This window comes from Festucalex cinctus, chromosome 5, assembly GCF_051991245.1.
Source record: "Festucalex cinctus isolate MCC-2025b chromosome 5, RoL_Fcin_1.0, whole genome shotgun sequence".
In the NCBI taxonomy this organism is placed as follows: domain Eukaryota; kingdom Metazoa; phylum Chordata; class Actinopteri; order Syngnathiformes; family Syngnathidae; genus Festucalex; species Festucalex cinctus.
Window position 1 is genome coordinate 20,601,538 of NC_135415.1, and position 27,504 is coordinate 20,629,041.

The 27,504-nt window shown below is 39.8% G+C and overlaps 1 protein-coding gene across 4 annotated transcripts; it reads left to right on the forward strand.

Moving 5' to 3' along the window:
• The first annotated feature begins 646 nt into the window (after positions 1–646).
• nsd3 (nuclear receptor binding SET domain protein 3) lies at positions 647–27,390 on the forward strand. 4 transcript variants are annotated; one of them, XM_077522204.1, is made up of 25 exons: positions 647–1,071; positions 3,156–4,003; positions 4,804–5,043; positions 5,120–5,282; positions 5,359–5,513; positions 6,486–7,124; positions 8,793–8,958; positions 9,025–9,125; positions 10,558–10,603; positions 10,688–10,818; positions 10,898–11,023; positions 11,099–11,225; positions 11,305–11,505; positions 13,351–13,530; positions 14,406–14,552; positions 18,015–18,171; positions 18,628–18,830; positions 18,913–19,025; positions 20,027–20,173; positions 20,246–20,368; positions 21,460–21,576; positions 21,652–21,793; positions 21,941–22,047; positions 22,128–22,332; positions 23,681–27,390. In XM_077522204.1, exons 2-25 carry the CDS (start codon positions 3,200–3,202, stop codon positions 23,962–23,964), a joined length of 4,824 nt encoding a protein of 1,607 aa, XP_077378330.1. In that variant the 5' UTR covers positions 647–1,071; positions 3,156–3,199; the 3' UTR covers positions 23,965–27,390. The 4 variants fall into 4 exon arrangements, with proteins under 4 accessions (XP_077378330.1, XP_077378332.1, XP_077378331.1 ...); XM_077522206.1 differs by having other exon boundaries at positions 14,529–14,552; XM_077522205.1 differs by having other exon boundaries at positions 8,796–8,958.
• The last annotated feature ends 114 nt before the right edge of the window (positions 27,391–27,504 follow it).

Below are 27,504 nucleotides of genomic sequence, written 5' to 3' on the forward strand. Positions count from 1 at the left end.
TAGACTAAACTGAAATAATAGCAAGAATGAGATAACATTTTTAAAATGTATTAATTATATTTCATGGTAATGTCTAATTTTAATCAACAGCGACAGACAACAATGACTATTTTTCTGATAGCCTACAGTATTCAGTTCTGTGGAAATAATCTCTTAAACTGTAGGCTTATGTATCAAATATCGTCACTCTCATCCTGAAGAGATGTTTAAGACAAAAGAAAATTATTTAATCACGCATTTACATATTTTAGCTCCTTGGGATGCTAATGGAAGATTCAGAGCAATGGTCCATACTGAAATATGTAGTGGTGTTCAACAACTAGTTGTTTGATGTTAAACTGCTTCCTGGCTACGATTAAGGTGCCCTTGAGCAAGGCACTGTCGCACCTTCCCAGCTCAGGAGGGAAATCGCTTTGTGTGCGTCTTTGACTGACATTTTTCCTCGAATTGGATAAAAAAAATTGGATGGGTGCAATTATAGTATAGTGCATAATTAACCCGTGTACTATTGACTTTGTCACATTTTTATAATGTTTATAATTAAAAAAAAAAAGCTCAATAAAGCTTGGGAAGAACACTGCTGTGCTGTGCCTTTGCACATGACACACATTTCCTCTTTCACTTCAGTGTAGGCGTGACCGTGACTTGAAGTGCTGGCAGCTGCATTGATCAAATTAAATTAACAGTGAACTACAGGTCCCGAGGTGCCGCTTGCTGCTGCTGGCCCCTGCAGATTTAACGCTTCGGCCGTCTCCCAAAGCGCTCTTGTAGTTTGAGCTCAATTCAGAAAAGTGCACCGTATCGAAAGCCTCTTGTTTTTAGCAGGGTGTCATTAAAATCTCCAGTTCCTCCGCTGAAGAAGAGCCCAGCTTTGGGATTGGGTAGCGAGCAGATAGCGTAACATCCCCCTCCTCCTCTCTGTGGAGAATTGCGTTAAAACGAAAAAGGATAGGCCTGCGCTTTATCAATATAATAGAACACGTTTTTATTTTTTTTTATTTTCCTTACTTCTTTATAAAACGAGGACGCGTTGCTGGCTGGTGTATGTGTTTAGAATGGGACACGCTGAAGGTAGGGACATTTTTATTTGCCTGCATTTCGCGACTCCCCGTCAAAAAAAAAAAAAAAAAAATCCTGCTTCTCATAAGCCATCTCCTCCTTCTTTTTGTGCATGTTTTTGTTTTAGCGCCGCTACCGATGCATGCTCTCGTCCATCCGTCGCCGGTGCAACCCTTTTGCAGTGGCTGTTTGCTTCTTTTTCCAAGCACATTCTCCCCAAAGCGCCAGTGATGGAGGAATAATCACGCCAGACAGGCAGCCATATTGGCAATGTACCGTTAGCTTAACTAGCGTTAGCCTCCCCCCCCCCTTTTCATCTTATTCCGTTTGCCGTGTGCGCAAACATACACGTTGCGCACAATAAACGCGCGCGTGGATACATTAATCATGTCAACATGGTTTCGTGTGTGTGTTTTAAGCGACCCCAAATCCCAGCAGATAGCCCAAGAAGATAATTTTGCGGCTAGGTAGCTGTGAAGCTAACATCCCACAAGGCTATAAGATCATCCAGTGAGACAATTGTCTGCGCAGATGTTTCTCCCCCGATTTCACTCACACATCTGTAACCAAGCTTTTACGGTCTACTCACGATGTATCATTAAAAATGACCCCTTTACATGCTTTTCGTGTTTTTGTGACTGCTGCACGGCACCACACGGATGTTTACATCACAATTATCCGCCTTGGCTCACACGTTCAACCAGCGTCACCCTCCTCACTCTTGTCAGCACTAAACACAATAAAAGTGTCAACAAATTGGTGTGAAAAAGGATACCGGACACTGCTCTTTGTTTTGTTTGGCGATAGCAGACCGCCATGTGTTTTGTGTTGGCCGCCTAAAAAACACCATGGGAAGCGCATCGCTGACCAGAAAATCCCCAACAGCAAGAAGCTGATGGGGTTTGTTTTGATGACGAGTATCGTTATAATTATGCTACTGTATAATTAATTAACTGAAAGTGAGACTGGTCTGCTATTAAAATATAGGGATGGACTTATTGAGACATTTCCTGCGACACAGGCTGTCGATTATTATCACAGTTCATAATTTCGGACTTTATTATGCAAACTGGTAGAAATTAAACTGCTGTGGACAGAAATACAGTTTCTCCAATTACATTTCGTGTATAGATGTGTTTTAAATGAGTGTGCACTGTGCAAACTGTGCATCACTACTAAGTGCACATGCAATCTTCATAAACTAGTGGAAAAAAAGGAACACATCTATGAATTTAAAAGGCACTTAATTTGCTTTTAAGATGTGTGCCAGCTTGTTTAATTAATTAGGAAAAAATACCATTGGTTTAAGCATTATAATTCCCTTTGGGTCAATATTCCTATATGTGCCTTTGTGTCCTTTGGTGGCTGAACATTTACGCACTTACCAGTTAAATAAGTCACATAAAATGTGTGTCCTTCATTTTAAACCATTTCCCCCCATTTGGATGTATGTGATTTTGGCATGTTCCACACACTGACTTCCTTGACTGCTGCGTGTGTAATAAATTTATAAATTTTAAAATATATATATATATTTTTTTATCAATATTTTATATTCATGTGTCTTCTCAAACTTGCTGTCCACCCACATTATTATAATGATGTTTATGCTGATGTTTTCAGTGACATTCCATCATCATTTTGTCTTTATTCAATGCAGGCGGGAACTGTGGATAGTTGCAGAAAAAATATTTACACTTGACTTATACTTAATCATTCTCATCATATTATGTCCACCCCGTCATAGTGAAATATCAACTGATATAAAAACCTTTCAGAAATTCTAAATATATTTGTTAAACAGTACAGTACAGGCTTGATAACTGAATCATGTGGCAAAGTAAGGGTTCATGAAATACTAACATTAGCTAACAGCTCTCATATTTTGTTGACAGCGTGTGCTTGAAGATAATTTCTAAATAATTGTGGGAGTACTTGACCAATATGCATTTCTAATATTTACTTTACAATCAAACAATTAATATGAAGTTTAATGGAAAGTGTCAACTTAAAGGCATTTTAAAGGCACCTTATGTTGGTATTAACGTATGCCTTCATAAGCACAAAATTATAGTTTTATGTCTCACTTTCAACAGGTCCAGTCAAAGAAAAAGACAGTTAAGGATGCCGGAGCCCAACAATGGATTTCTCCTTCTCTTTCATGCAAGGGATCATGGGAAATACAATTCAGCAACCCCCTCAGCTTATTGACTCAGCCAACATCAGACAGGACGGCACCTGCGACACCGGCAGTGACCCGGGCGAGGATGGCGGTCCCTCCTACGATGCGGCCCTGGATGCAGACTTCTACCCGCCCTCAGCGTCAGAGGACCTGCCGCACGTCTCCAACGGCTACCCGCCGGGTCTGGGCATGTACGAACCACAGTCCAAATTCTCCATGTACTCGCAGTTCCCCAACGGTTCGGCTAACGGCTACGGGCCCATACGCAGTTACGCGGAGCACGGCCTCCTCATGCCAGGGGAGAGCACTGTGCTAAGGGGCCCCGGTCTCCAGGAAAGACCCCGCTCTCCTGTTTCACCACCTCTGCCCACGCATCACCCGCACTTGCACCACCACCATCATCACCATCACCTCCCCCACGCTCATCACTTCCTATCAAACACGCCCCACATCCAAAGCCACCCGCAGAGCCCCCCGCCGCTGCCCCTGCCCGCCCAGCACCACCTTCCCCACACGCCTCACATCATGACCCACACACTGCCTCCTCCTCCACCCTTGCACCTGCCCTCATCCAGCCCTCCCCCCTCCCTGGTGGACAGTACACCCTCCTCGCAGCCTGTCCAGCCCTCTCCCAGCGCTCCCACAGGAGTGTTGAAGAAAACGAGCTCCCCTGAGATCAAGCTGAAGATCATCAAGACGTATCAGAATGGCAAAGAGTTGTTTGAAACGGCACTGTGTGGAGATTTGTTGCAAGAACTGCAGGTATTGTAATCAAAACTTATTTTTAGTTGTTATATGCTTTATCTTTTTCGTGAGTTACTCAGACAAGTTAACATCGAAATACAGAACAAAAAAAGCAATTTTTTTACGCTTGTTTTTTTTTGTTAGTTACTCAGACAAATAAACATCCAAATACGTATATAACACAATAAAAAACTTTATATATTTATTATAATTGTTATGCTTATTTATTTAGTTAGTTTTTTTTTGTTTTTTTTACTGTTTAGCTGCAGCTCATATGAAATGGCCGCCACATGATCCCGCAATTCAACGTGAAAGCCACATTGCATTGGGGAATGTGGCAGCCATTTTAAGTTAGCTGTTGCCATTGTGAAACAGCATTGGCTGCGATAAGACAGTGATTTGTTAGCGAAGACATTTATACATTTCTTTATAATAATGTGTGTTTTACTTACCGGTATTTCTATACAGAGTCCATTTTTAACCACACACTGATGGAAAAAATAATGAAAAACTTTATTAGGGGACTGGAACTGATTTATTGCATTTCTATTTGTTTCAGTTTGAAAAATGTGCAAAACGAGTCAACGGATTGTATTAACCAAGGTGATTGGTTATTGTAGGCCACGTGGCACTAAAAAAAATAAATAAAAAAAAACTTACCACTTTAAAATTCCTACTGAATTGTTTGCCACAAATCATCTCTGAGCCAAGTTTGATATCTGCAGACATGCAGCCAAATTTGCCTTGGCTTCAAATGAACCCAGATGTTAACTTACGTTTCACCACTGTTTTCCTTTCTGTCTTATTTGCATCCTCAGAAGGAATCTCAGAAGAACGAGGCGGCTCAGGTGCAGCGCCGACACGAGAGAAAGAAAGAGAAGCGGAAAAAGAGCGCAAAGCTGCAGCTCCACATCCAGGAGCAAAGTTTGGAGCCTGTCCAAAGCCAGGCAGGTACCACGGGCCAGACGGAGGACACCCACGTCCAGCCGCAGCCAAGAGAGCCTCCGCCGGACCAGACGGAAAACCCTCAGAAGACCGTTATCCAAACTGAACCAAAGGCAAGAGCTCACATTGTTTATCCCCTGTTAATTCAAGCAAAGTGCTTTGAGTTTTGAACCGACATTTTGTTCTCAGGTTCCGAAAGTCAATCAACCTTCGGTGATCCAAGAGACAGGATTCTGCAAAGAATTTGTCATTGGAGATCTCGTGTGGTCCAAGGTGGGCACCTACCCATGGTGGCCTTGCATGGTTTCATCCGACCCACAGATGAAGGTCCACACGCGCATCAACACTAGAGGTAAGCGCACCCGGCTTTTAAGACCACGTTTCAAGGATGAACATGAGAATTAACGCTCAACTCCAATTGGATGCAGGTCATAGGGAGTACCACGTCCAGTTTTTTGGCAGCGTAGCAGAGCGAGCGTGGATCCACGAGAAGAGGATTGTTATATACCAGGGCAAGCAACAGTTTGACGAGCTCCAGGCGGACACGCTGCGCAAGACCACAAACACTGTGGAAAAACACAAAGTACGTGAACAATGTAATTTATGTGAGGCTTTTTTTGTTTGTTTGTGGACTTTTAACTTATTCACTCCCAGCCATTTTCACAGACACAACCCCCTTCACTTCCGGCTGTTTTACTGGATTTTGACTGATTTTGAAAGGCCCACAGAATATTGTGTTCCATTGCTATAAAAAAAACAAAAACAAAAAAACAAAACAAAAACATGGAACCTACCAAAAGAAATTGAAATTGAAGTCTCGTCTTTCATCAGGAAAAGAAAGTATATTTCTATCTTTTTCTGTTTTGCAGTAAGTAGCATTTGAATATCGCTACGTTTTATCATTATTCACAAATCTATTTAGAATTGTGAGTAATTGGGCTTTTTTTCAACATGTCCCTGGTTGATCTCCTTTGCTCTGCTGCCACCTGCTGGCCGTTTGTGTAATAACTAACATTTCTTCAGCCGTTCTTTGCAGTTCAGAGGCTGCATCAAAGCCTTCTGTATGCTCTAGCATAATAAAAAAACAAAAAAACCCATATAAATACGTCTTTGGGACAATTAAAACATTTAAAATGGAACGTATTTATATGTTTTTGGGAGCAAGTGAGTTAAAAATCGATAGTGTTGTCAAGCCGTTCATTTTTTTTATAATCGGACAATTTTCTGCAATTAATCGCAATCAATCGTCTTTTTATTGCTTCTACTTTTTTTCTACAAAGCTTATAAAAGATATTTACTTGATTAAAATCTTGGAATTAATGTAAAATCTTTTTTTTAAGTTCTACTGTATACTACAACTGTGGAACAAAACGATCAAAATGGACTCAGCTTTGCAGATGTTATGACAAAATAATTATTTAGCATGTATTAACATAGGTTTATACTGTATTGCGGAAACCTTTTAGATTAAATGCAGATGTCAAACCAAATGTCAAATTAGTGTCATAAAAAACAAAAAAACAAAACATAATCAACTGTCCGTTATCTTTTCCAGCTTCTGAAGCCTATCCCTCAGCGGGAGCGCGCTCAGTGGGAAGTCGGCGTGGGCCACGCGGAGGACGCCTTCCTGATGACCCGTCAGGAACGCATCGACAACTACACTTTCATTTACGTCGACCCGGTCCCCAACGAGGCCCCGATTGCCAAGAAACCAGTTGGCCGGCCCGAGAAGCGGAACCGGCGCTCCAGTGGCTCGGCCAATAAAAAGGACGACGGAGGAGTGAAGTCGCCCGAAAGAGAGCCGCCACCAAGGAGGCAGCTGCCACGTCGGCAGTGTAGTATTTCCAACGCGGACGACAACAGTAGCTCAAATGAGAAGAAGAACCTGAGGGGTGACCAGAGTAAGTCTGACTCCCCTAAACAGGACGCCGGTTCGGATACGGGAGCCAAGCAGGATTCTCCAGCGCCAGTCAGGGCGTGGAAAACTGCGGCAGCGAGAAAGCTGCTGCCTCTCTCCATTACCATGAAGAGGCTGAACGTGGAGATCACAAAGTGTGACTGGCCGCTCCTGCAGAAGAAAATCGCTCCCTCGCCGAAGAAAGAAGAGGAGAAGACCGAAGAGGAGGAGGAGGCGGAGGAGGAGCGAGTGGAGGGAGAAGGCAAGCAGTCTGATCTGGGCTACTGTTCACCTGAGGTGGGTGGAGCACAAGTATTCAGATATGATGTACAGTGAACTCCTGTTTATCGAGAGGGATATGTTTCAGACGCACCTGCAATAAGTGAAAATCCACAATAGAGAGCAGCAACCTTTTTGAAACTGAGAACGACATGGGCATTGATTCGTTGGAAGGGCGACCAGTTTGATCCACCATTGTGAAATAAATTTGCTCAACTTAATTGAGGGTTAATCTTGTTGTTGTCTTGGACACTGCTAGCTTGTCTCGACAAATGCTATGGTTTGGTCATGCTCTACAATAGTGACCGTTGAACTATGCTATTAAAGGGATACTTGACCCGTTGAGCCATTTTCAGCAGTAAAACGTCATTATTTTTCATGTACAATTAGTACCTTTAAAAAGTAATTTTTATACTTGCTGTCGACTGATGATGACATCACCCATGCTGAAGAAGTAGGTAATGACCAATCATGGCTCAGTTTACTGACCAAACCCAGAAAACAGGTGAGCCGTGATTGGTTGTTACATATTTCCTCAGCACAGGTGATGTCATCATCAGTCGAAAGCAAGTTAAAAAATTACTTTTTAAAGGTACTAGTTGTACATGAAGAAAAATAACGACGTTACTACATTAATTATAGACAAAATGTTAAGTTTTTACTGCTGAAAATGGCTCAATGAGTCAAGTATCTTAACTACACTTTGAACAATATAGACTATATACTTTTCAACATAAACTCAAACTTCCAAATTTGCACCCAATGAAATTTTGATTTTAAAAGAAGAATAGCAGCAAAAAAAAGTTGGATGCAGCTGGTAAATTGTGCTATTTAATTGTATTTTTGATTTTTATTTTCTCAATTCCACACACACAAAAAAATAGCTCCATAGCCTCAAAGGTTAACAGTTAGCATGTATCTCTTTCAGTGGTGTTGTTACCCTTTAAGCAACAAATATCTGAACACAAGCACTGCTGTGAAACATGTAGAAATCCAACATGCAAGGAAAGACTCATTTTAAGTGCCATACATTAACTGTCTCCAATACAGAACTGTAAATCTGTCTTATATTGCCCTCTGGTGGCCAAGTCTGGCACACCAGGAAGAGCAGCACAATGTGTATAGAAGGAAAAAATTGTTTCATTTTAATTCTATTTAATTGTTCTTACAATATGTTTTAATGAATTTTAAATGTATAGAATTTTATTTTTTATCATTAAAAGGATACACAAAAAAATTGTTGGATTTTTTATTTTTTTTGAGTGGGAAGAGCCTGGAACCAACTAATGGCATTTCCATTTATTTCACTGGGGAAAGATGACTTCAGATACGAGTTAGCAGTCACAAGTGTGGACAAGGGACAAATTCAACTGCACAGCAATACTTTGAGGGAACAAAGACATACTGAAGTTTACCATAATCTTATGGCTCACAATTACGCTGAATCTCTTCCAGCATACCTCAGAGCCGTCCGACATGTTGCAACCCAATGTTGCACAACAGGGAAGACACGCAACTATAAATTCCAACAATGTTTTCTGTAAAATACCATAAAATAAACAATCACTTAAAAAGCTGTGAACAGGTGGGGCATGAACGATGAACTCCAGTTTAGTGAAGGAATACTGTATGCTGGGAGTTCTAATACACAGTTTTTTAATTATTATTATTATTTTTTAATGTCAGCAGGAAAACAGAGCTAAACCCGAGCCCAGTCCCGAAGAAGACGAAGATGTGGACGATATGGAGGAAGAAGGAGAGGAGAGGAGAGAATCTCCCGCCAGTCGGAGGAGCGAAGAAGGCGGAACGCAGCCCGCCTCCTCTCCTGGCTCTCACCACAGCAGCCCACATGGTATGTAGAACACCAGCGAGATTTTTTGCGGGCACAAGGGAGCTCAATTATTTCACCGTTCTTCAGGTTCTCAAGAGAGGAAGCTGCAGCGGCGGTCAGTCAGGAGCAGGTCTGAGTCCGAGAGAGGCAACGACCCCGTCCCGAAAAAGAAAACCAAAAAGGAACAGGTATCAAGATAAGAGGTGCTGTTTACAATGGATTATGTTGATAAGGTTTCAAAAACAGTCTGTTTTGCCCATTTACATGACAAACATTTTAAAAAAGGGGAGGTCTTTGAAAACAACAGCAGAATGCAGCCAGTGTTTCTGTAGAAACAAGTACTGGCCTGGCTTGCATATTCCAGCATTTTTAACAACTTCTCATGTGTATGGGAAACTTTTTAAAATGCAAACTAAAACCGAGGACACAGACTTCTAAATATGCGATAAGATGGTTTATAAATAGACCACACAGTCTTTTCATCCGTCAGCTTCTTTTTGATTATTCCAGTAGGCAGACTAAAATGAAAATTCAGTGTGCAGTGTACCAACCATATTGCTTTGCAATGTTAGTTGTAATGCTAATGACCACGGCTCAAATCATAATTCACAGAATTATATTTAATAGTGATGATCCAATTCCACATTTTCCCCCCCAGAACGAGTACAAGCACCTAAATTCAAGTTCTCGCTCATACCGGCTACAATATTGTTCAGGAACACAAAACTCAAACCTTTCTTGAAAATGGTACAGCCTTACCAATACCATACATTTCACTCAACTGTAGCAAATGTCACAAGACATTTCTGTTACAAAATGAAACGGCTATGAAAAAAAAAAGCAGAATAGCAACAGCCTTGGTTTTGTTGAGGGAGTGTGTCTGTCTTTGTTAAAGCCAAGCAGTGAAGAGTGGATCTTGTATAAAACACAGTTTCCACTTTCCAGAGTTCCATTTAGCACCGCCTGTGTTTCGGTTGGCTAAGTGTCGTCATCTGTGTTTACTTTAAAGGGATACTTGACTCATTGAACCATTTTCAGTAGTAAAAAGTTAATATTTTGTCTATAATTAATGAGGTAACGTCATTGTTTTCCATTTACAATTAATACCTTTAAAAAGTTATTTTTCTACTTGCTGTCGACTGATGATGACATCACCTGTGCTGAGGAAGTAGGTAACGATCAACCGTGGCTCAGTTTACTGACCAAACACAAAAAACAGGTGAGCCATGATTGAACATTACCTACTTCCTCAGAACAGGTGATGTCATCAACAGTCGACAGCAAGTAGAAAAAAAATACTTTTTAGAGGTATTAATTGTACATGAAAAATAATGAAGTTATTGAATTTATTCTGGACAAAGTATTAACTTTTCACTGCTGAAAATTGTTTGTGTCAAGTATCCCTTTAAAGTATTTCCACACGGCTGATATGGCTTCTACTCCACCTGGTATGAAGAATGGTGGTTAGTTTATTAGTGCAGTTTAATTATAATTAGGAATATTTTGGCCACTGTAGTGGTTATCACTCCCATAAATCATACCAGTCATACCAGCAAATAAACCACCAACCTCCCCACAATATCGTGCTATCGTATCGCAAATTTCACCATATCGTTTCAGGCGGAGATGGCGCCTGAGGCCACACCAAGGGCAGGTTCCCAGAAAGGTTGGTGATCATGCTCCCTTACACTTTGCCTCCATTTCGTACTGTCTTCCTTTTACTGATTTCCATTCATGTGCCATTGTTCAGGAGCCAGTGAGATATCTGATGCCTGTAAACCGCTGAAGAAACGGAGTCGAGCGTCCACTGACGTGGAGATGGCGTCCTCTCAGTATCGAGACACGTCCGATTCAGACTCCAGAGGCCTCAACGATCCACAGGTAGGGTTGGAGACGATCAGCATGTTTCTTTATGTTTTTATAAAAGCATGATCATGTTAAGTCTTTATTCTTCTCTCAGGGTTTATTTGGGAAGAGTCTTGATAGTCCAGCAGCTGCAGATGCAGATGCCTCAGACACTCAGTCCGTGGACTCTGGCTTGTCTCGTCAGGATAGTAACACCGGGAAGAGGGACACCGTCTGCCAGGTCAACACTAATCCACGTGTGCTTTTACTCTCTTGCAAACGTTTATGTACTAACCTGTGTGATATTTTTGTGTAGATTTGCGAGGTGTACGGTGAGAATTTGGTGGTGTGCGAAGGTGACTGCAACAGGCAGTTCCACCTCGAGTGTCTCGGTCTAACGTCCCTACCTGAAGGAAGGTTCACGTGCCTGGAATGTCGAAATGGTAAGTGGATCGTTGACCTTCGGCGACCTCTGCGTCCTCGCATTCTGCATTCTCAATCTCTCTGTAACCATTTTTCTAGGCAATCACCAGTGTTTCAGCTGTAAGAAAGCAAGCCAGGAGGTGACACGTTGTTCGGTGACCGGATGCGGATGTTACTACCATGAGGATTGTGTACGTAAACTCCCAGGCACGACAAGCAGCACTGGCGGAGGCTTCAGCTGCCCTCAGCACAGCTGCGCCACCTGTTGTCTGGAGCGAGACCTGCAGCGAGCTACCAAAGGTGAAAGATACCACTGTACCTTTTCTTTGATTGTTTTAGGTACTTATTTATGATTCCGTACAAAGCTAAAAGTAAAAAAAAAAAAAAAAAAAAAAAATATATATATATATATATATATATATATATATATATATATATATATATATATATATATATATATATATACTTAAAAAAAAAAAAAACATCCTGAGGGGACGTTATTGTCAAAAGTGCATTTAACAGTGCATTACAATACACTTGAATTGCAATGAAATCAACATGTTGCTTCTTTTAATATTTCATTTTCAATATTTTGAGTTTTATCCACTTACATTGATCAAACGTCATCTTTATTACAGTCCTGCACACCTTTATTTTTTTTCTTTTGCGCATCATTAAGTCCTTCCATAAGGAATACCTTATAAAGGCCAGAAAATGTCAAATGTTAAATATTCAGTAAGATTTTATATGTGCAAAAAAAAAACCTCAACATACAAATAAAGTAACTACACAGAAGTAATATTTTCTTAAAGTCTCTAAATATTAAATAATCATTGAAACTTGTGTATAATATGAATATAAATGGCCAGTGGCGGTTCTGGCAAGGTTCCCATGGGTCCTTTATAGGGGACGTCAACATTAAACATTTCTTGACAATAATATGTTATCTGTGACCTCATTAGTTTAAACATGGAATTCTGATTAATATTACATTTGTGCAGCAAAATCCAGCCATTTTTATTCAATGAGGGGCCGGCCATTTTGCCACTTGCTGTCGACTTAAGATTGACATGTTGCTCAGGGTTCCGGAAACAACCAATCACAGCTCACCTGTTTTCTCAAGCTGAACTGTGATTTGCTGACTTATCTGAGACCTGAGCAACTGTGATGTCATCTTCACTCGACAGCAAGTAACAAAATGGCCGCCTTCGATATTGATAAAAACTGCTGGATTTTGCTGTTTAACTCATATTCCACTAACACAATATTAACCAAAATACCATTTAGACTAACTGCATACAACATATTGTCATGATGTTTTTTTTGGACTTCCTCTTTAAGGCAAGTTAAATTCAAAATTTGTCAAGTCTTTTTAATTCTGATTAAAATTAAATTACTGATGTACCCAATGTTCCGTGGTGTCCAAAGTTGCAACAATACATAAATAACATGTATCGCCTCTTATGAATTACAGCTAAAACCACATCACAATTGTGTTGGTTCGCAAAGCTTTTTTAGGAATGGTAATTTATTTTGAGGTTTGAGACTAGTTACAATCATAACATACAATTTAACACGTGTGAACATTTTTTTTTAAAGGAGAAGTCAACCCAAAAAGAAATTGAAAATATGTTATATGCAACCTCACTAGCCTAAATACGGTATTCTGGTTAACATTACGTTAGTGGAATATGAGTTAAGCAGCAAAATCCAGCAGTTTTTAATCAATATAAGGCGGCCATTTTGTGACTTGCTGTTGAGTGAAAATGACATCTCAGTTGCTCAGGTCTCAGGTAGCAACCAATCACAGCTCAGCTTGAGTAAACAGGTGAGCTGTGATTGGTTGTTGCCTGAACCCTGAGCAACTGTGATGCCATCATCAGTTGACAGCAAGTGGCAAAATGGCCGCCGCCTGAGATGGATAAAAACGGCTGGATTTTTGCTGCATAACTCATATTCCACAAATGTAATATTAGAATATCATGTACAGACTAGTGAGGTCACATAACACGTTATTGTCAAGAAATGTTTAACGTTGACTTCGCCTTTAAAACGGAGGAACCCTAACATGGATGCCCTGTCTGGCTACCACACAATAAGGCTTAATGTCGGACCTCTGTTCAATCTTTATTGTCCACTGTCTAGGTCGCCTGATGCGTTGTATCCGCTGCCCGGTGGCGTATCACACAGGCGACAGCTGTGTGGCGGCGGGCAGCGCCATCCTCACACATCAAATCATGATCTGCAGCAGCCACGGCAGCACCAAGAAGAACGGCCTCCTCACTTCCCCCATCAACGTGGGCTGGTGCTTCCTGTGCGCCAGAGGTAAGCTCCGCCCCCCCGTCTTAAAATTAGCCCACACACGAGCTCCTACAAACACACAGTCGAGCGGGCGCTCTGAAGAGGTGGCGCAGAGGAAGTTTTTGTTTTTGCTGATTTTAAAATAATCAGCCTTAGCAGTTCTACTATGACATGTAAAACAAGACATAGTTTTGTATTTTTCGTTTTTTTCATTTTGGGGAAGCCTGTTTCTTTTGGTAAACCTTACATACTTAAGCTGTGATTCCACCAAGTGGTGCAGTTCAGTTTTGCTCTCATTTTGTATGGATTAGATCAGTAAATTGTGATCTGGCATGTGTTTTTACCATGTAGTATGTAGAGAGTGTGATAACACAATATACTGACTGCAGTTTAGCTTCAGTCTTTTTAACATTATGTTACGGTCCATTTTGGTACAGTTTCCCATTTTGGATAATGACAAAGAAATTAGACAATTTATCGAACTGAACTCTACTACACAGTGGAACCAGGACTTGTGATAATTGCGTGTTTCCTGTTTGCCACCGTTTTACATGACTAGCAGGGCTGCTAAATGTAATTTGTTGTTTGTTTTCTATTACAAAGAGCCACGCTTGTTACTTTGCACTCCACTTGAAAGATTGTCATATGTCCCGGATGTCGATGTTAAAAAAATGTTGATGGCCCTTTTCCTTTTTAAACAATAAGTCCTGTGTACTGTCCGGCCACTTTCTGTTGGGCCAGAACTGTTTTACATGTTTCTTACTTGTGTTGTGAGTATGTGTGAAAGACAGTGTTTGTTCTTTCTCTTTTTTGGGTATTTTTTATTTATTTATTTATTTATTTATTTATTTTAGTTTGACTGCGGCTCACCCCCGTCTCTTCCTGTGTGTCTTGTGTAGGGCTGTTAGTGCAAGACCTTACTGACACCATATTAAGTTCATATGCCTATAAGTCCCACTACCTTCTGACTGAGTCAAATCGTGCTGAGTTGAAATTACCTATGATTCCCTCTCCTTCGTCAGCTACCAAAAAGAATGTTGGGAAAGGTAACTGAACAGTTTTTCTCTTTCTCCTTTTGTCCCCACTGGTTTGTGTGTGTATTGTGCCTGCTCCCATTCCGATCAGTTTCTCCTTTTTTGAATGCCACTTTCATTTCAAAGCCTTCAGGTGCCACTTTAATTGACTGGTTCAATTTGCAGTTAATTGCCATGCAGAGGTGTGCATTGAATAAATAACCTCAGCCTGAATCCCTTTTAATTAACCTCTGGGTCGCATGCAAAACAAATTTAGTTCTTTTGTTTAATTCAGTTTGAAAAGTCCCTGTTGGATTCACCAAAGGAAAACAAAATCTTCTTTCATCGACATTTAACCCTCATCATTATACAGTCCCTAAAATAGTGACTTATTTATGCTCTAAAATATGCAGTGCCTCTATGGATGTACTGATGCCACTTAAATTTGCGTATTCACTGATAGTATCAATAATTTATGATGCCATTACAGTGGGAGGAAAACCATATTAAAACTTTCAATTTAATTCCAAAACACAAACTTTTACTGAGCATAGCATAGGCTTGACTCTTTTTATCCCTTTTACTACACACAACTGTTACTGAACACTCAAATGTAACACTTTTTACACACACAAATATTATTTAAAAAAAAAAAAAACTTATTGAACATGTAACACAACAATACATTTCATTCAAATATAACACTTGTTATGTATGTGTTAGCATTTATGCTGTATGCTGTACTCCAGGGGGCAGTATGGTGCACTCATGTGGATAACACAAGTGGATTTGGCGAAAAGACACAAGAAAGAATGTTGCCAAAGATGCAGTATTATAATTTATTTACAGCGTAGAAAATATATGTGACTATGAATATTCATTCATCCTTCTTTATATGTTGCGTTATGTGAAGGTACGACAATGTTGATGCTATCCATTTTTTAATCATGTGTTAGTATTAAGCTAGCAGATGTTAGCAACTTTGGAAAATATAGAATTATTTTACACTTCATTTAAATATATTATAGTTTAATAGTTTTTTAAAGAAAATGCTACAAAATAACAAAATAAAATTAGATAATATATTATTTTATTTATTTACCTTTTAACATGAATTCCCTCATGTTTAATAACCACCTGTAACTCTGTAGTTAAAGTAAAGAAGTGCTCCTGGCTATTATTAGAGGAAAACAGTACACACATACAAGAGTCGAGGAGTGAGATATTTCCTCACTGTTAACTCATACAATAATTGATCCATTTTTATTCTGATGAATACATAATTTGTTGGTGAATGCAACAGGTTGTCCTCAAGTGCACCATCAATGAACTCTGGCTTTTGCATGGGGCCCATTGTGCGACTAGCGTATGGTCAGCTTAAGAACATCGACGGCAGTATAGCGCTATGATGCTGGATGCTCTGCGTTGGTTCATGCTCTGTCTGTGGTTTGTGGAGGTGTACTGCTTCTCTGCTTCAGCACTGTGGGCTTATTTTATTTATGCAAAAGGCCATGTCCAGCTTCCCTTTGCTTCAACCCTGACCCCAATTGTACGTTTTATTTTTCGACTGATATTGTCATATGAAGTGACATTTTGGGAACATCTCCTATTTCTACACCCTTGACCTACCTTGGATGGAATGAAATCACAATTAGGAAATGAGTACAGCATAAGTTGAAAGTAAATATAGTGAAACTTAAATTATGCGGGATTGGCACAAAATTGGTTCTGAGAATTCCATACAAGCTGGTCTATGCAAGGTGCTGTATGTGTGATGGGAAACATTTTGCTTTATTGGCAGGATTGCATGCCTGCGTTTTCTTTTTTCTTTTTTTTTTTCTTTTTTCTTTTTTTTGCCAGTCTTTGTTTTTTATGATTTTTAATTTAAACCCCCTTGATCACTGGCTGATTGGAGTCCGTTGTTGCTGCTGCATGTGTATCCAATTGACCAGCCCCTGGTACAGTGCTCTGAATCTGATTGTCAGACATGCGGTACTAATGTATTTAAAGTGCTATCCAAGTTGACGGCCTCAAGCAGGGGTGGCCTGCCTTTTTCAGCCACCTTCATGGCACATGTTTGTCATTAAGGAGCTCCAACAGAAGCCTTTTCCTACTTCCAAACAGAGATCGTATGTTACAAAAGTAGCTTCAGTTTGATTTGTGTGTACAGTGGAACCGCTAACGTTGAACACAAACTAATAAATGATGTTGAAGTTGTTATAATTTCCCCACAGGCTAGGAGGTATAATAAAATGAAATAAAACAAACTAATGAAATAAAATTAAAACAAAGTAAAACTACTGTACCACCAGCCTGTACCATTCCCGTTTTGAGCTGTAATTGGCATGTGCGCAGGCCGCAAAGGACCCTAAAAGGACCTAAGAGACTAAGTAGCTTAGCATTAGCTCGGACAAAGCCACACTAAGCTAGCACACACGAAACGGATGGATTTAAAATGGAACCAAAGATAAAACAACACATTGTTTCTCCCATTGGCCAATGTCCTGCAGGTTAAGTTATTTGGAAACCTTTCTGGGGCTTAGTACGTCAAAGGATGGTTTACACACTCAATACATTTGAATGAAATAGGAGTGAAAAAGGCTTTGTAAACAAATGATCAATATGAAGCGCTATTTAAGTACACCCCATTTATCATTTCATATTTTGATTAAATTGGACTTCTCTTAAGAAAAAAACCCAATAGAAAAATAAAAAATTGAATATTTCATTTGTTGGACTGTGAAGCTTTTTTCGGGAAAAGTGCACTACCTTTTTGTGTGTGTGGACCACTCGAGCAGCCCACATAACACAAGTACAGTAGTACTATTACCACATTATTTTTATTTTTTGTCTAAACCATGCCAATGCTTAATCACCTCTATCCTCTGTTGAACAGATCATGCAAGTCTACCTCTAATATGAAATTGGTAAATATAAAATATCCAGTAGTGGGTTTGTTTTTTTGTTCTATGACGGGAAAAAAACTGGAAAAACAGACCTAGGCCATTGTTATGGTAGTGTGCCAATATTTTACTGAGTTGTCAGGCCTGTCACAAGCGCCATTTCTGGTTCTACGGTTGTAACTCTTTTCCTCTGTGCCATTTCTAATACTCTTCTGTGGTGATAACACAAAAAAAAGTTAATCATTTAGATTTTCACCAAACTCAAGTCTAATGAGATTTCCCAGAAATTGTTAGCCCAACTTAACATTCCACCACTTTGGGGCTGTTCAACTTTGGAAGGTTCCACTATACCTGTTAACCTGACACTTGGTCACATTTTTGATTACGTTCACAATGTTCTTAGACTTGTCTGCAAATGAGATTCAGAGTTTGTCCATCTTGTAAATACTCTAAGCCTAATGACACCCTCCTCCTCCTCCTCCTCCTCCTCCTCCTCCTCTCTTTGCATTCTCATTTCCCACATCAAACACACAAACACGCATGCATGCACACACTCTCAAACCCGTGTCCATCCATATACATACAAATGTAGGAGGCAAGTTGCTGTGCTGCGACTCATGCCCGGCTTCCTTCCACCCGGAGTGTTTGGAGATGGAGATGCCTGAGGGGTCGTGGTCCTGCAGCGATTGTAGGGCTGGCAAGAAACCTCACTACAAGCAAATTGTCTGGGTCAAACTGGGAAACTACAGGTATGTACAGATTAAGGACAAGGGCCATATTCTCCTGTTCTTGTGGCTTGTGCACCTTTCAGCTACGCACATTCTCGTCTCTGTATGCATGGTACATTAAAGCTGGTCTTGACTGATAAAAAATAAATATATATATATATATATATATATATATATATATATATATATATATATATATATATATGAAAACACTTGAATGGAGTAAATGTTGCTCTACTGCCCACCTGTGTCAATGGGTCACATACAACCCGCTCTTTTCTTTAATTAAAAAATAATAATAATTTATTTGTTCATTAATGATGAATGTGTTAAAAAAAAAAGTTTTGTTTTCTAAAATAAGGAAAATCTTATTTTTAATAATCATCTGAATGATTTGCCAGGTGTATGAATAAGTGCTGAATTCACTTAAAAAATATGCCGCATATTCTCTCTCCGACAAAATGTCTTTACTTGCAGGTGGTGGCCGGCAGAGATCTGCAACCCTCGCTTGGTGCCGTCGAACATCCAAAGCCTTCGTCACGACATTGGCGACTTCCCCGTCTTTTTCTTTGGTTCCCATGACTACTACTGGATCAATCAGGGCCGTGTCTTCCCTTACGTTGAGAATGACAAAAACTTTGTGACGGGTCAGATCAACATCAACAAGACGTTCAAGAAAGGTAATCCACTGAAGGTTCTGGAACCTTCTTTAAAAAGGCAGACCACAAAATAGGTTTCTAACATGTTGCTGGGGTGTTTCAGCTCTGGAAGAAGCAGCCCGCAGGTTTCAGGAGCTCAAGGCCCAGAGGGAGAGCAGGGAGGCTTTAGAACAGGAGCGCAACTCTCGCAAACCGCCACCCTACAAATTCATCAAGGTAATGTCATGTCAGTTAGATACAATAATAACATGCAAAATTTCTCCATAAGGTCTATTTGGCTCAGTTTACCAAGCAGTTCAGTCTACACTGTATATTATACGTGGCTTAGGGGTGGGAACGTCTGGGTACTTCACGATATGATACGATATGCGATACAAGGCTCACGATACCGATTATCTCACGATATGACGATGCCATAATAATAATTATTATTATTAATAATAAAATACATATCAATAAACAATAATAATAATAATAATAATAATTACAGAATAAATAAATAATTATAATAAAATTTTTAAAAAAATAGAATAAATCATATTTTAATTAAAAAATAATATAAACACAAATATAATATATAAATATATACAAATTTAAAATAATAATAATAGAGAACTTCGCCTGAAGACTTGCATCCATTTCCCCGCCACTATTATGAGGTGCTTTCCCTAGTGGCACGCCAGGTAATTGCTCAATAAGTCATGAACAATGGAGCCATTATAGTGGCTGTAAATTAACTACAAATGTTGCGATATTTGCATAGACGTATCGATAATCTATTGGGAGGCAAAGTATCACGATTTTTCGCAATATCGATATATCGTCACACTCCTAATGTAGCTTAGTGTATTTGACCTGAAAATGTGTTTTTTTCAGGCCTGGTGAGTGACTTGGTGCCAACACATGAGAGTAAAGTGTGACACAACAGTCTGTGTGGAAAAATTATCCGGGGAGAGTTTGCGTCCACTTTTTTGTAATTAAATGTTTGAAGTTATGTAATTAATTGATCTGAATCACCCATTCGTTTATTTAATTGTCTCTGACCTACCTCCAACCCTAAGCAACACACACAATGTAGTAAATAGCTGAATGGTTTTGGTATCCTTGGTAAAACTGTTCTGTACTGCTTGGTAAAAACTATGCATTTTGCCTTCTACTGTATTAAGGCACTGCATTTCTAGTTCTTTCTAAATTAGTGTTGTCATTTTCTGTTTTAGTCCAACAAACCGGTAGGAAAAGTCCACATGCACGTTGCCGACTTGTCTGAAATCCCACGCTGCAACTGCCGACCTGCAGACGAGCACCCGTGCAGCCTGGACTCTCAGTGTCTCAACCGCATGCTGCAGTACGAGTGTCACCCTCAGGTTTGTTGAACTATTTGTCATTCGAGACATTTTGGAGTGAGTCTGTGTTAACCTCTTACCGTCGTGGCACAGGTATGTCCTGCAGGAGACAACTGCGAGAACCAGTGTTTCTCCAAGCGCCTGTATGCGGAGACGGAGGTGATAAAGACCGAGGGCCGTGGATGGGGCCTCCGAACCAAACAGGCTCTGAGGAAGGTAAGTGTCAGGTGGACTGTCCCAACTCTCATTTTCTCAATCAGATTTCAATGGGAATTGTGAAATCTTTGGTCTTAATGTAGTCTTTGGGGAAGTTTGATAATGTGTTTATCGTTTTATTTTTACATACATACATAGAAACATGAAGTAAACAAAGCATGAAGTTTGATGCTACACTCCTTGTGTGGTGGTAATTGGAATACAATGAACATAGATTGCAAACACGATATCTATTTTTTTTTTCTCGTGGGTTTCATGTGATTATGGATGTCTTGTCATGATCATGGTGGCAATCTTCATATTTCTCAACAACAATCTTTAATAATATCTATAATAAGATAATTTTTAAACAGTTTACTTTTATTTTGAAGATGTTTTTCATGGAGATTCATTGTTTGAAGTTTTGATTTTACATAAAATCTGTCAATTTTAGGAAATGAATAAAGTTGTAGTATTATAAAAAAAAAGTTGGAAATTGTTTGATTATTTTTCATATTTCAGCAAGGCCTTAATTGTAAAAATTAGGGATGTCCGATATGGCTGTTTTTTTTGTTTTTGTTTTTTTTGTTTGTTTTTTTTTGTTTTTTTTTTTGTTTTTTGTTTTTTGTTTGTTTTTGTTTTTCTTTCCAGACCAATATGAGTACTTAACTTTTGAGTGGTCACGGATATCACTATTACTATTAGTGTTTCAACTTTATCTGGTGAATACTGTTTTGTTTTGTTTTTGTTTAGTGTTCTCATTTTTTACAATATAGAGTAAGTGTAAATTTTGTATGTTTTTGTTGAATTGTTTGAAGACCCCAGGAAGACTAGCCATCACTTTGTGGAAGCTAAAGGAGATCCTAATAAAGAAAAAAAATACATAGTTTTAACAAGTAAAATTCATACATAGAATCAACAGAAAAAAATCAAGAAAATAAAATAATAAAGACCTATATATGTATCTCAATGTAGCATTTTTCATTAAAATTGTATGATATGGATATGGTATTGTTTCAAATGCCCAATTCTAATCCTGAATGCACTGTCGTGTAAAAGTACCTTACACTATAGCGATACAAATTACTCAAGTATAAACATGTTTTCTGCAGGGTGACTTTGTGACTGAGTATGTTGGAGAAGTCATCGACTCGGAGGAGTGCCAGCAGCGAATTAAACGTGCCCATGAAAACCACGTCACCAACTTCTACATGCTAACTCTCACCAAGGTAAACGACCTTGTGGAAAAAACACACGTTCTCCTCAATCTACGTTGTCTTAGTGCCCACCTTTGCACACTTCAGGATCGTGTGATCGACGCCGGTCCAAAAGGGAATTCTTCCCGGTTCATTAACCACAGCTGCAGCCCCAACTGTGAAACCCAAAAGTGGACGGTCAACGGCGATGTCCGCATTGGACTCTTCGCTCTCTGCGATATAGAGGCTGGTGAGTTAAGGAAAATTCTGGAGAATCCCTAAGTAGGCGATATTATTGTTGAAGCAGAATTGGTTAGGCTGGGGAAAATAATTTACGGTAGCTGACTTGAGATCCGGGTCAGATGAATTTAATGAAATCCTTCCCCTCTATGTGCAGGCACTGAGATGACATTCAATTATAACCTGCACTGCGTGGGCAACAGGAGAACATCTTGCCACTGCGGATCAGACAACTGCTCGGGTTTCCTCGGCGTGCAGCCAACTGTAAGCCTGCATTCTTGTCCCAATTAGAGCACAACGTCGTTTTGAGCCTCTTTTCATTGTCTTGTGACTTTTCCCTCCAGAGTGCTGTGGTGCAGGAGAAAGAGGAGAAGGCCAGGAACGCCAAGCTGAGGCAAAAAAAGCGTAAACTGCGGCTGGAGGGCAAGCACACGCACGAGTACTTCTGCTTTTACTGCGGAGAGGGAGGAGAGCTGGTGATGTGCGACAGGAAGGAGTGTCCCAAGGCGTACCACCTGCTGTGTCTCAACCTCACCAAGCCGCCATATGGTAAAGATCTCCAAATATGGCAATTTAAAGGGATGCTTGATTCATTTAGCTATTTTCAGCAATAAAAAGTGAACGCGTTATAGCGAGGGAACACTGTAAGCTACAAACCAACGCAAGGTCAAATGAATAACCCACAAAGCAAACCAAAAATTGGTTTTATTTGTGGGTTATTAACCCAACATTTGGGGCTAAATAACTCAAAAAGCTGCATTGGTTCATTTTTGACCCAATTCAATTGGGTTATTCAACGAACCCAAAAATTTGGGTCAAACGAATAACTCACTGTTATGTTCTGAGGTTGGATCCCAAACATGCAGACACAAATAAGATTTTAACTCTTTATTCGCATAACATCGAGAGGCGTAGAACAAACTTGACTAGACGAGAAACAACGAGAATGTATCAAGAATCAAGCTAACTTGGGCCGTGGGGTTGCACAGAGGAACAGAGGTAATAATCTGACAAAAAGCACACACTTCTCAGACAGGCTTATATAGACAGCGAATCGATCTGATTGGTTGTGGTTAGACATGTGGGTAACAGGACTGACATGGAATTATCTGATTGGCTGTTGGCTAGATAAAGAGATTAAATTTTCCTGACATCACATAGCTTCTGACATCACATAGCGTCTTACTAGTTGAAACTAGATGCTTGCTACATCAGTTCAAAACAGACACTTGACTACACGGTCATGACCCAAACATAACCCTTCCATGACCCTAGTCATGAGAGTAAACATAACCCTTGCATGACCCTAGTCATGACACTCACAAAGCAACCCAAAAACAACCCAAGGTCAAATGAATAACCCAGAAAGCAAACCAAAAATTGAGTTTATTTGTGGGTTGTTAATTTAACTTGACCCGACTTTTGGGGCTTAATGCGTCAGAAAGTTGGAGCAATTGAATAACCCACAAAATAACCCAGTTTTGGGGTTGGATTAAATAACTAAAAAGGTTGGGTTTGTCCATTCTTGACCCAATTTGGGTTATTTTTGACCCCGCAGTTTTTAGAGTATACTCGTGTTATCCTTGGTTGTAAATAGTAACTACTGGCACCAATTCACATTTAGCTCCCCCTTCTCTATAAGTAACTGCTCACGCCTTCTGTTTCCTCTCGCTGAGAAGGAGGGGAAAAAAAGTTAATTGGAGACAATTAACTTCAGAGGTGGCCGGTTTACTCAACTCTGCAAGCAGCCAATCATATTGCTTAGTCTAGTTTGGTCACGTTGGGCCCTATCGCTTGGTGCGGGCTTTAGGTTCATCCTGACACTTTTTTGAGTAGGTGTAGATGGCCCATTCATTTTGTAGAAGTGATGCAATCTTAACCGCATTCCCGCCCACAGGTCGTTGGGAGTGTCCCTGGCACGACTGCAGCGTCTGCGGCTCGCCGGCCTCGTCCCTCTGCGACTTCTGCCCTCGCTCCTTCTGCCAGGACCACGAGACGGGCGCGCTCACCGCCTCCTCGCTGGAGGGCCGCCCCTGTTGCTCCAGCCACAACCCCCTCAGTCCCCTGAGCTCCAGCCCCGGCTCAACGAAGCCGCCGCCCACTTCGTCTCTGAGCCCCGTCACGGTCAAAGAGGAACCGCAGGGAGACGACGTGGCGCCCTCGTTACCTCGTTCCCTGTGAAGTGCACTCCTGGAGCTCCACCCACCTGTGCTCATGAAAGGGAATATAATTTTTTTTTTTTTTTTTTTGGGGGGGTCGGACCTTCAGAGCCGAGACATGTTGAAGAACTCCTTTAATGGCAAACGCAGTGAAATTGGAGCAGGATGGGGACGAGGATTCGCGCTTTTCTGGCTGTAAAACACCACGAACACACAACAGCGACGAGATCCCGGACCAACACCTGGTTTTGCTCTCCCTCCGGATAATCCCGAGTGTTGTCAGTTTGCCGGCTCTTTGAAAGAAGCGAGGCGGAGGGAGGGGACGCCACGCCGCTCCTCCTCTTGTTTACCTGCTGTACGCCGCGGCTGGCGTCTCTCACACACTCCCACTTGCCCCGATGCCACTCCTCACGTGACACGTCATCGTATCGAGCTCCTCCTCTCTTTGACGAACAGGAGGGGCAACACTTTTGTGCAATTTTTTTTAAGGCCCACACTACATTCCAACGTTCCTTTAACCATGTTTTTGATATACTTACGGCTATAGATGAATATAATTATATACGTATCTATGTTTGTTAATGTTTACAGGCAGATTTTTCTCACTTCATCTCGGTGAGTGGTGTATTTCTTTGTTTAGGTGTTGCGCAGACCTCCTTGTGAAAATCGTCCTATTAAGGTGAAATACTGTATAATGATATATAGCGTACTCGTATAACATTACACAAGTACTTGTGATTTTTTTTGGTTTGCTCGTTCACGTGTACATAATTGGCTCATGCTATTCGTAAAGTACATACCAACAGGGAGGCACGGCGCCCAGCCTCCACACTTGATTTTTCACAACAGATTATTATTATTTTTTTAAGTATAAAGTTTGTTCCACATTTTCTCTGAGCCGTTGTCTTGCTCGAGGGAGGTAGGAGGGCCCAGCCAGTGAGCATTCTGCTATCTGTTAATCAGCCTTAAGGGATGACTTGAGTTCCATTGTGGCTGTAGGAACTACTGCCCAGATGTGTTTCAGTAACGTTTGTGTACTGTGACCTTTTTTTATTTTGATGTTTTTTGCCAAAACTTCTCTGAAAAGCACTTTCACACACCTTGTCATTACACTATTTAGTTAGGTCACACATACAGAAATGTATATTAACGGAACATAAGTGTTTTGAAAATGGATACCTCTTCTTCTGGTAGTAACATAAGAATTTAAAATGTGCTGTGACAAAAAAAACAAAAAAAAAACATTTTTTTTTGTGGGAAGGGGGCAAAATTTGAATGACTGCCAGCTTCGTGTTGAAGACATCATGAATCAGTATAATGACACACAGTCCAGTATAGTGTACAAAAGACAACCTGTACAGTGTTTTTAAATTGCTCATCTGTCGAATCTTTTGTATTTATTGCACCACATTTTATACCAATTGCTTTGTCGAACACCAGTGCAGTACTCCCTGTTACCACCGTGTGACATTTAAAAAGAAAAGAAAAAAAAATCAGAAGGGTTCACTTATACCTGTAATTAGCGCATACTTATTTTTGTTATATACATAGGTGTAATGATTCCACATTAGCCGCTGCTCATGTGTAGTGACTCGTCACTGTATTTGCTGTAAAAAGCAGTTCAGTATTGGAATGTTTGTTATCATGCCTCAGCCATTGTCTTGCTCCCCGGGTAACTAGGGTATTTGTTTCTTTTAAATTTGCAAGGTGATCAGCGTTAAAGGAAACTTAAGTTAATGTCAATGCAAAACAGTTGACTAATGAAGTTTTGTGTAAAAGGATTTTTTTTTAAAAAAGGGGGGAGGGGGGTTGAACTTAATATTTGAATCATTTTGGCGCTCAGTTGTATGTAGTACGTAACGTCTCATTTGTTAGCATTTTCCCTCTGATATACAGTGTTGTCAAAAAGTATTCACCCTCTTGTCAAATTCTCATTTTCTTTTCTTTTCTTTTTTGCAGTTGCCCCATTGTAATGTTTAAGGAAGGCAAATAAGTTTAAGTATCACATTTCATACACAAGGCAACTCGTGAACGCAAGCACGGCATCTAAAAGCAATTATAGAGAACAAAAGTAGCTAATTAAAATGATTAAAACAACTTATATCAACACAATTTAAACACATTTACAAAAGATTTAAAGGTATTTAAAAGCAAAGTAAAGAAGCTAAAAAAACAAAGTTAAGTTGTTTTGAAAATGTTTCAAAGACCTTAAATCAAAGATTTTAAAAACAAAATTGAAAAGAGGGTAAATACATTTTGATGGCACTGTACATGAATTATTTCCCCACTCCCAATTCTTTACTCTCAACTTAGTCATCAGTCGTCAAGGCACTTTTATTTTCACACTCACGCACCCAAACTTGAATGTTATTATTTATTCATGTGTTTATTTTAAGTGTGGACCACAGGCATTTTTTTTTTTTTTTTTTTGGTGAATCATAATGGCATGACTGGTCTTTGTCTTTTTAAAGTCACTGTTAAGCTGAACTGCATACATTTGAGTCTTAAAATGCCTCATCACTTCACAATTTCTGTTCCTTTATTATACTTTATAATAATAAAGGCAGCAGCCTTTATTTTTTTTTATTTTTATTTTTTGCACATGCGGATTGCATGACATGATGACAATGTCGCTCAGTGCCATTTGTCCTCTCTGCTGATACAGTGGCAGTGTTGGAATGCTTCATTTTTGTGTTGCATCATTTCATTTGCTTTAAAAAAAAAGTTTTGTTTATTAGTGCCATTATTTTGTGAAAAATCCCCCCAAGCATGTTTGTGCCCTTGTAAGTGACCCTTAAACCCTCAGAATGACTTTTCAAAGCAATTCTTTTTTTTCTTTTTCTTTCTTTCTTTTTTTTTTTTTTTTTTTTTAATATCTATTCTTACGATTAGAACCAGCCACCCCTCTAGTGCTTCAAAGTTTCCGTTCACTGTAACATCTTTTTGTGCAATTTCGCTGACTGTTGAGTTTTTGGTTGACAGGCAGTCAAAAAATTGGTGTTGTGCTGAATACAACCTCACCTGCAAAGCACTCAATTGTTTTTGTCGTAGAATTACTTTGCGTTACTAACTGAGGTCATATCTATCTCTATTGGTGTTGCTTCAATGAAAAACGTGGATGAACACGACCACCATGTTGATTACTGTTCAACCTGTGTTACTGCATATTGTTGGCAAACCTGTAAATAGTCTTGCATTGTATTTGCATAGAATCATGTTACTGTGGCGTGTGATATTTTATTTTATTTTATTTTTTATTTTTATTTTTTTGCTTGTACAATTCTGCTTCTAATTGTGCGTGACTGTTGGGAAGACACTCTTTTTGTACATGACCGTCTTTTTATTTGAAAATATGACTTCTGTCCTTTTTTCATTCAAAAGTTGAGTTGGAAGAGTTCAGACATGCCTGAAGTTTGACTTTAATAAAGCTGTACTCTGTCTCAGTGAAGCACTAGATTGTGTCGTCTTTGCAAATTTGTCCCAAAAGTGACATAATGCATTGCAGTTATTGCAGTGGACAGCTGTTGAATTGCTGCAAGCCATTTTAGAGCCTTTTGTACGG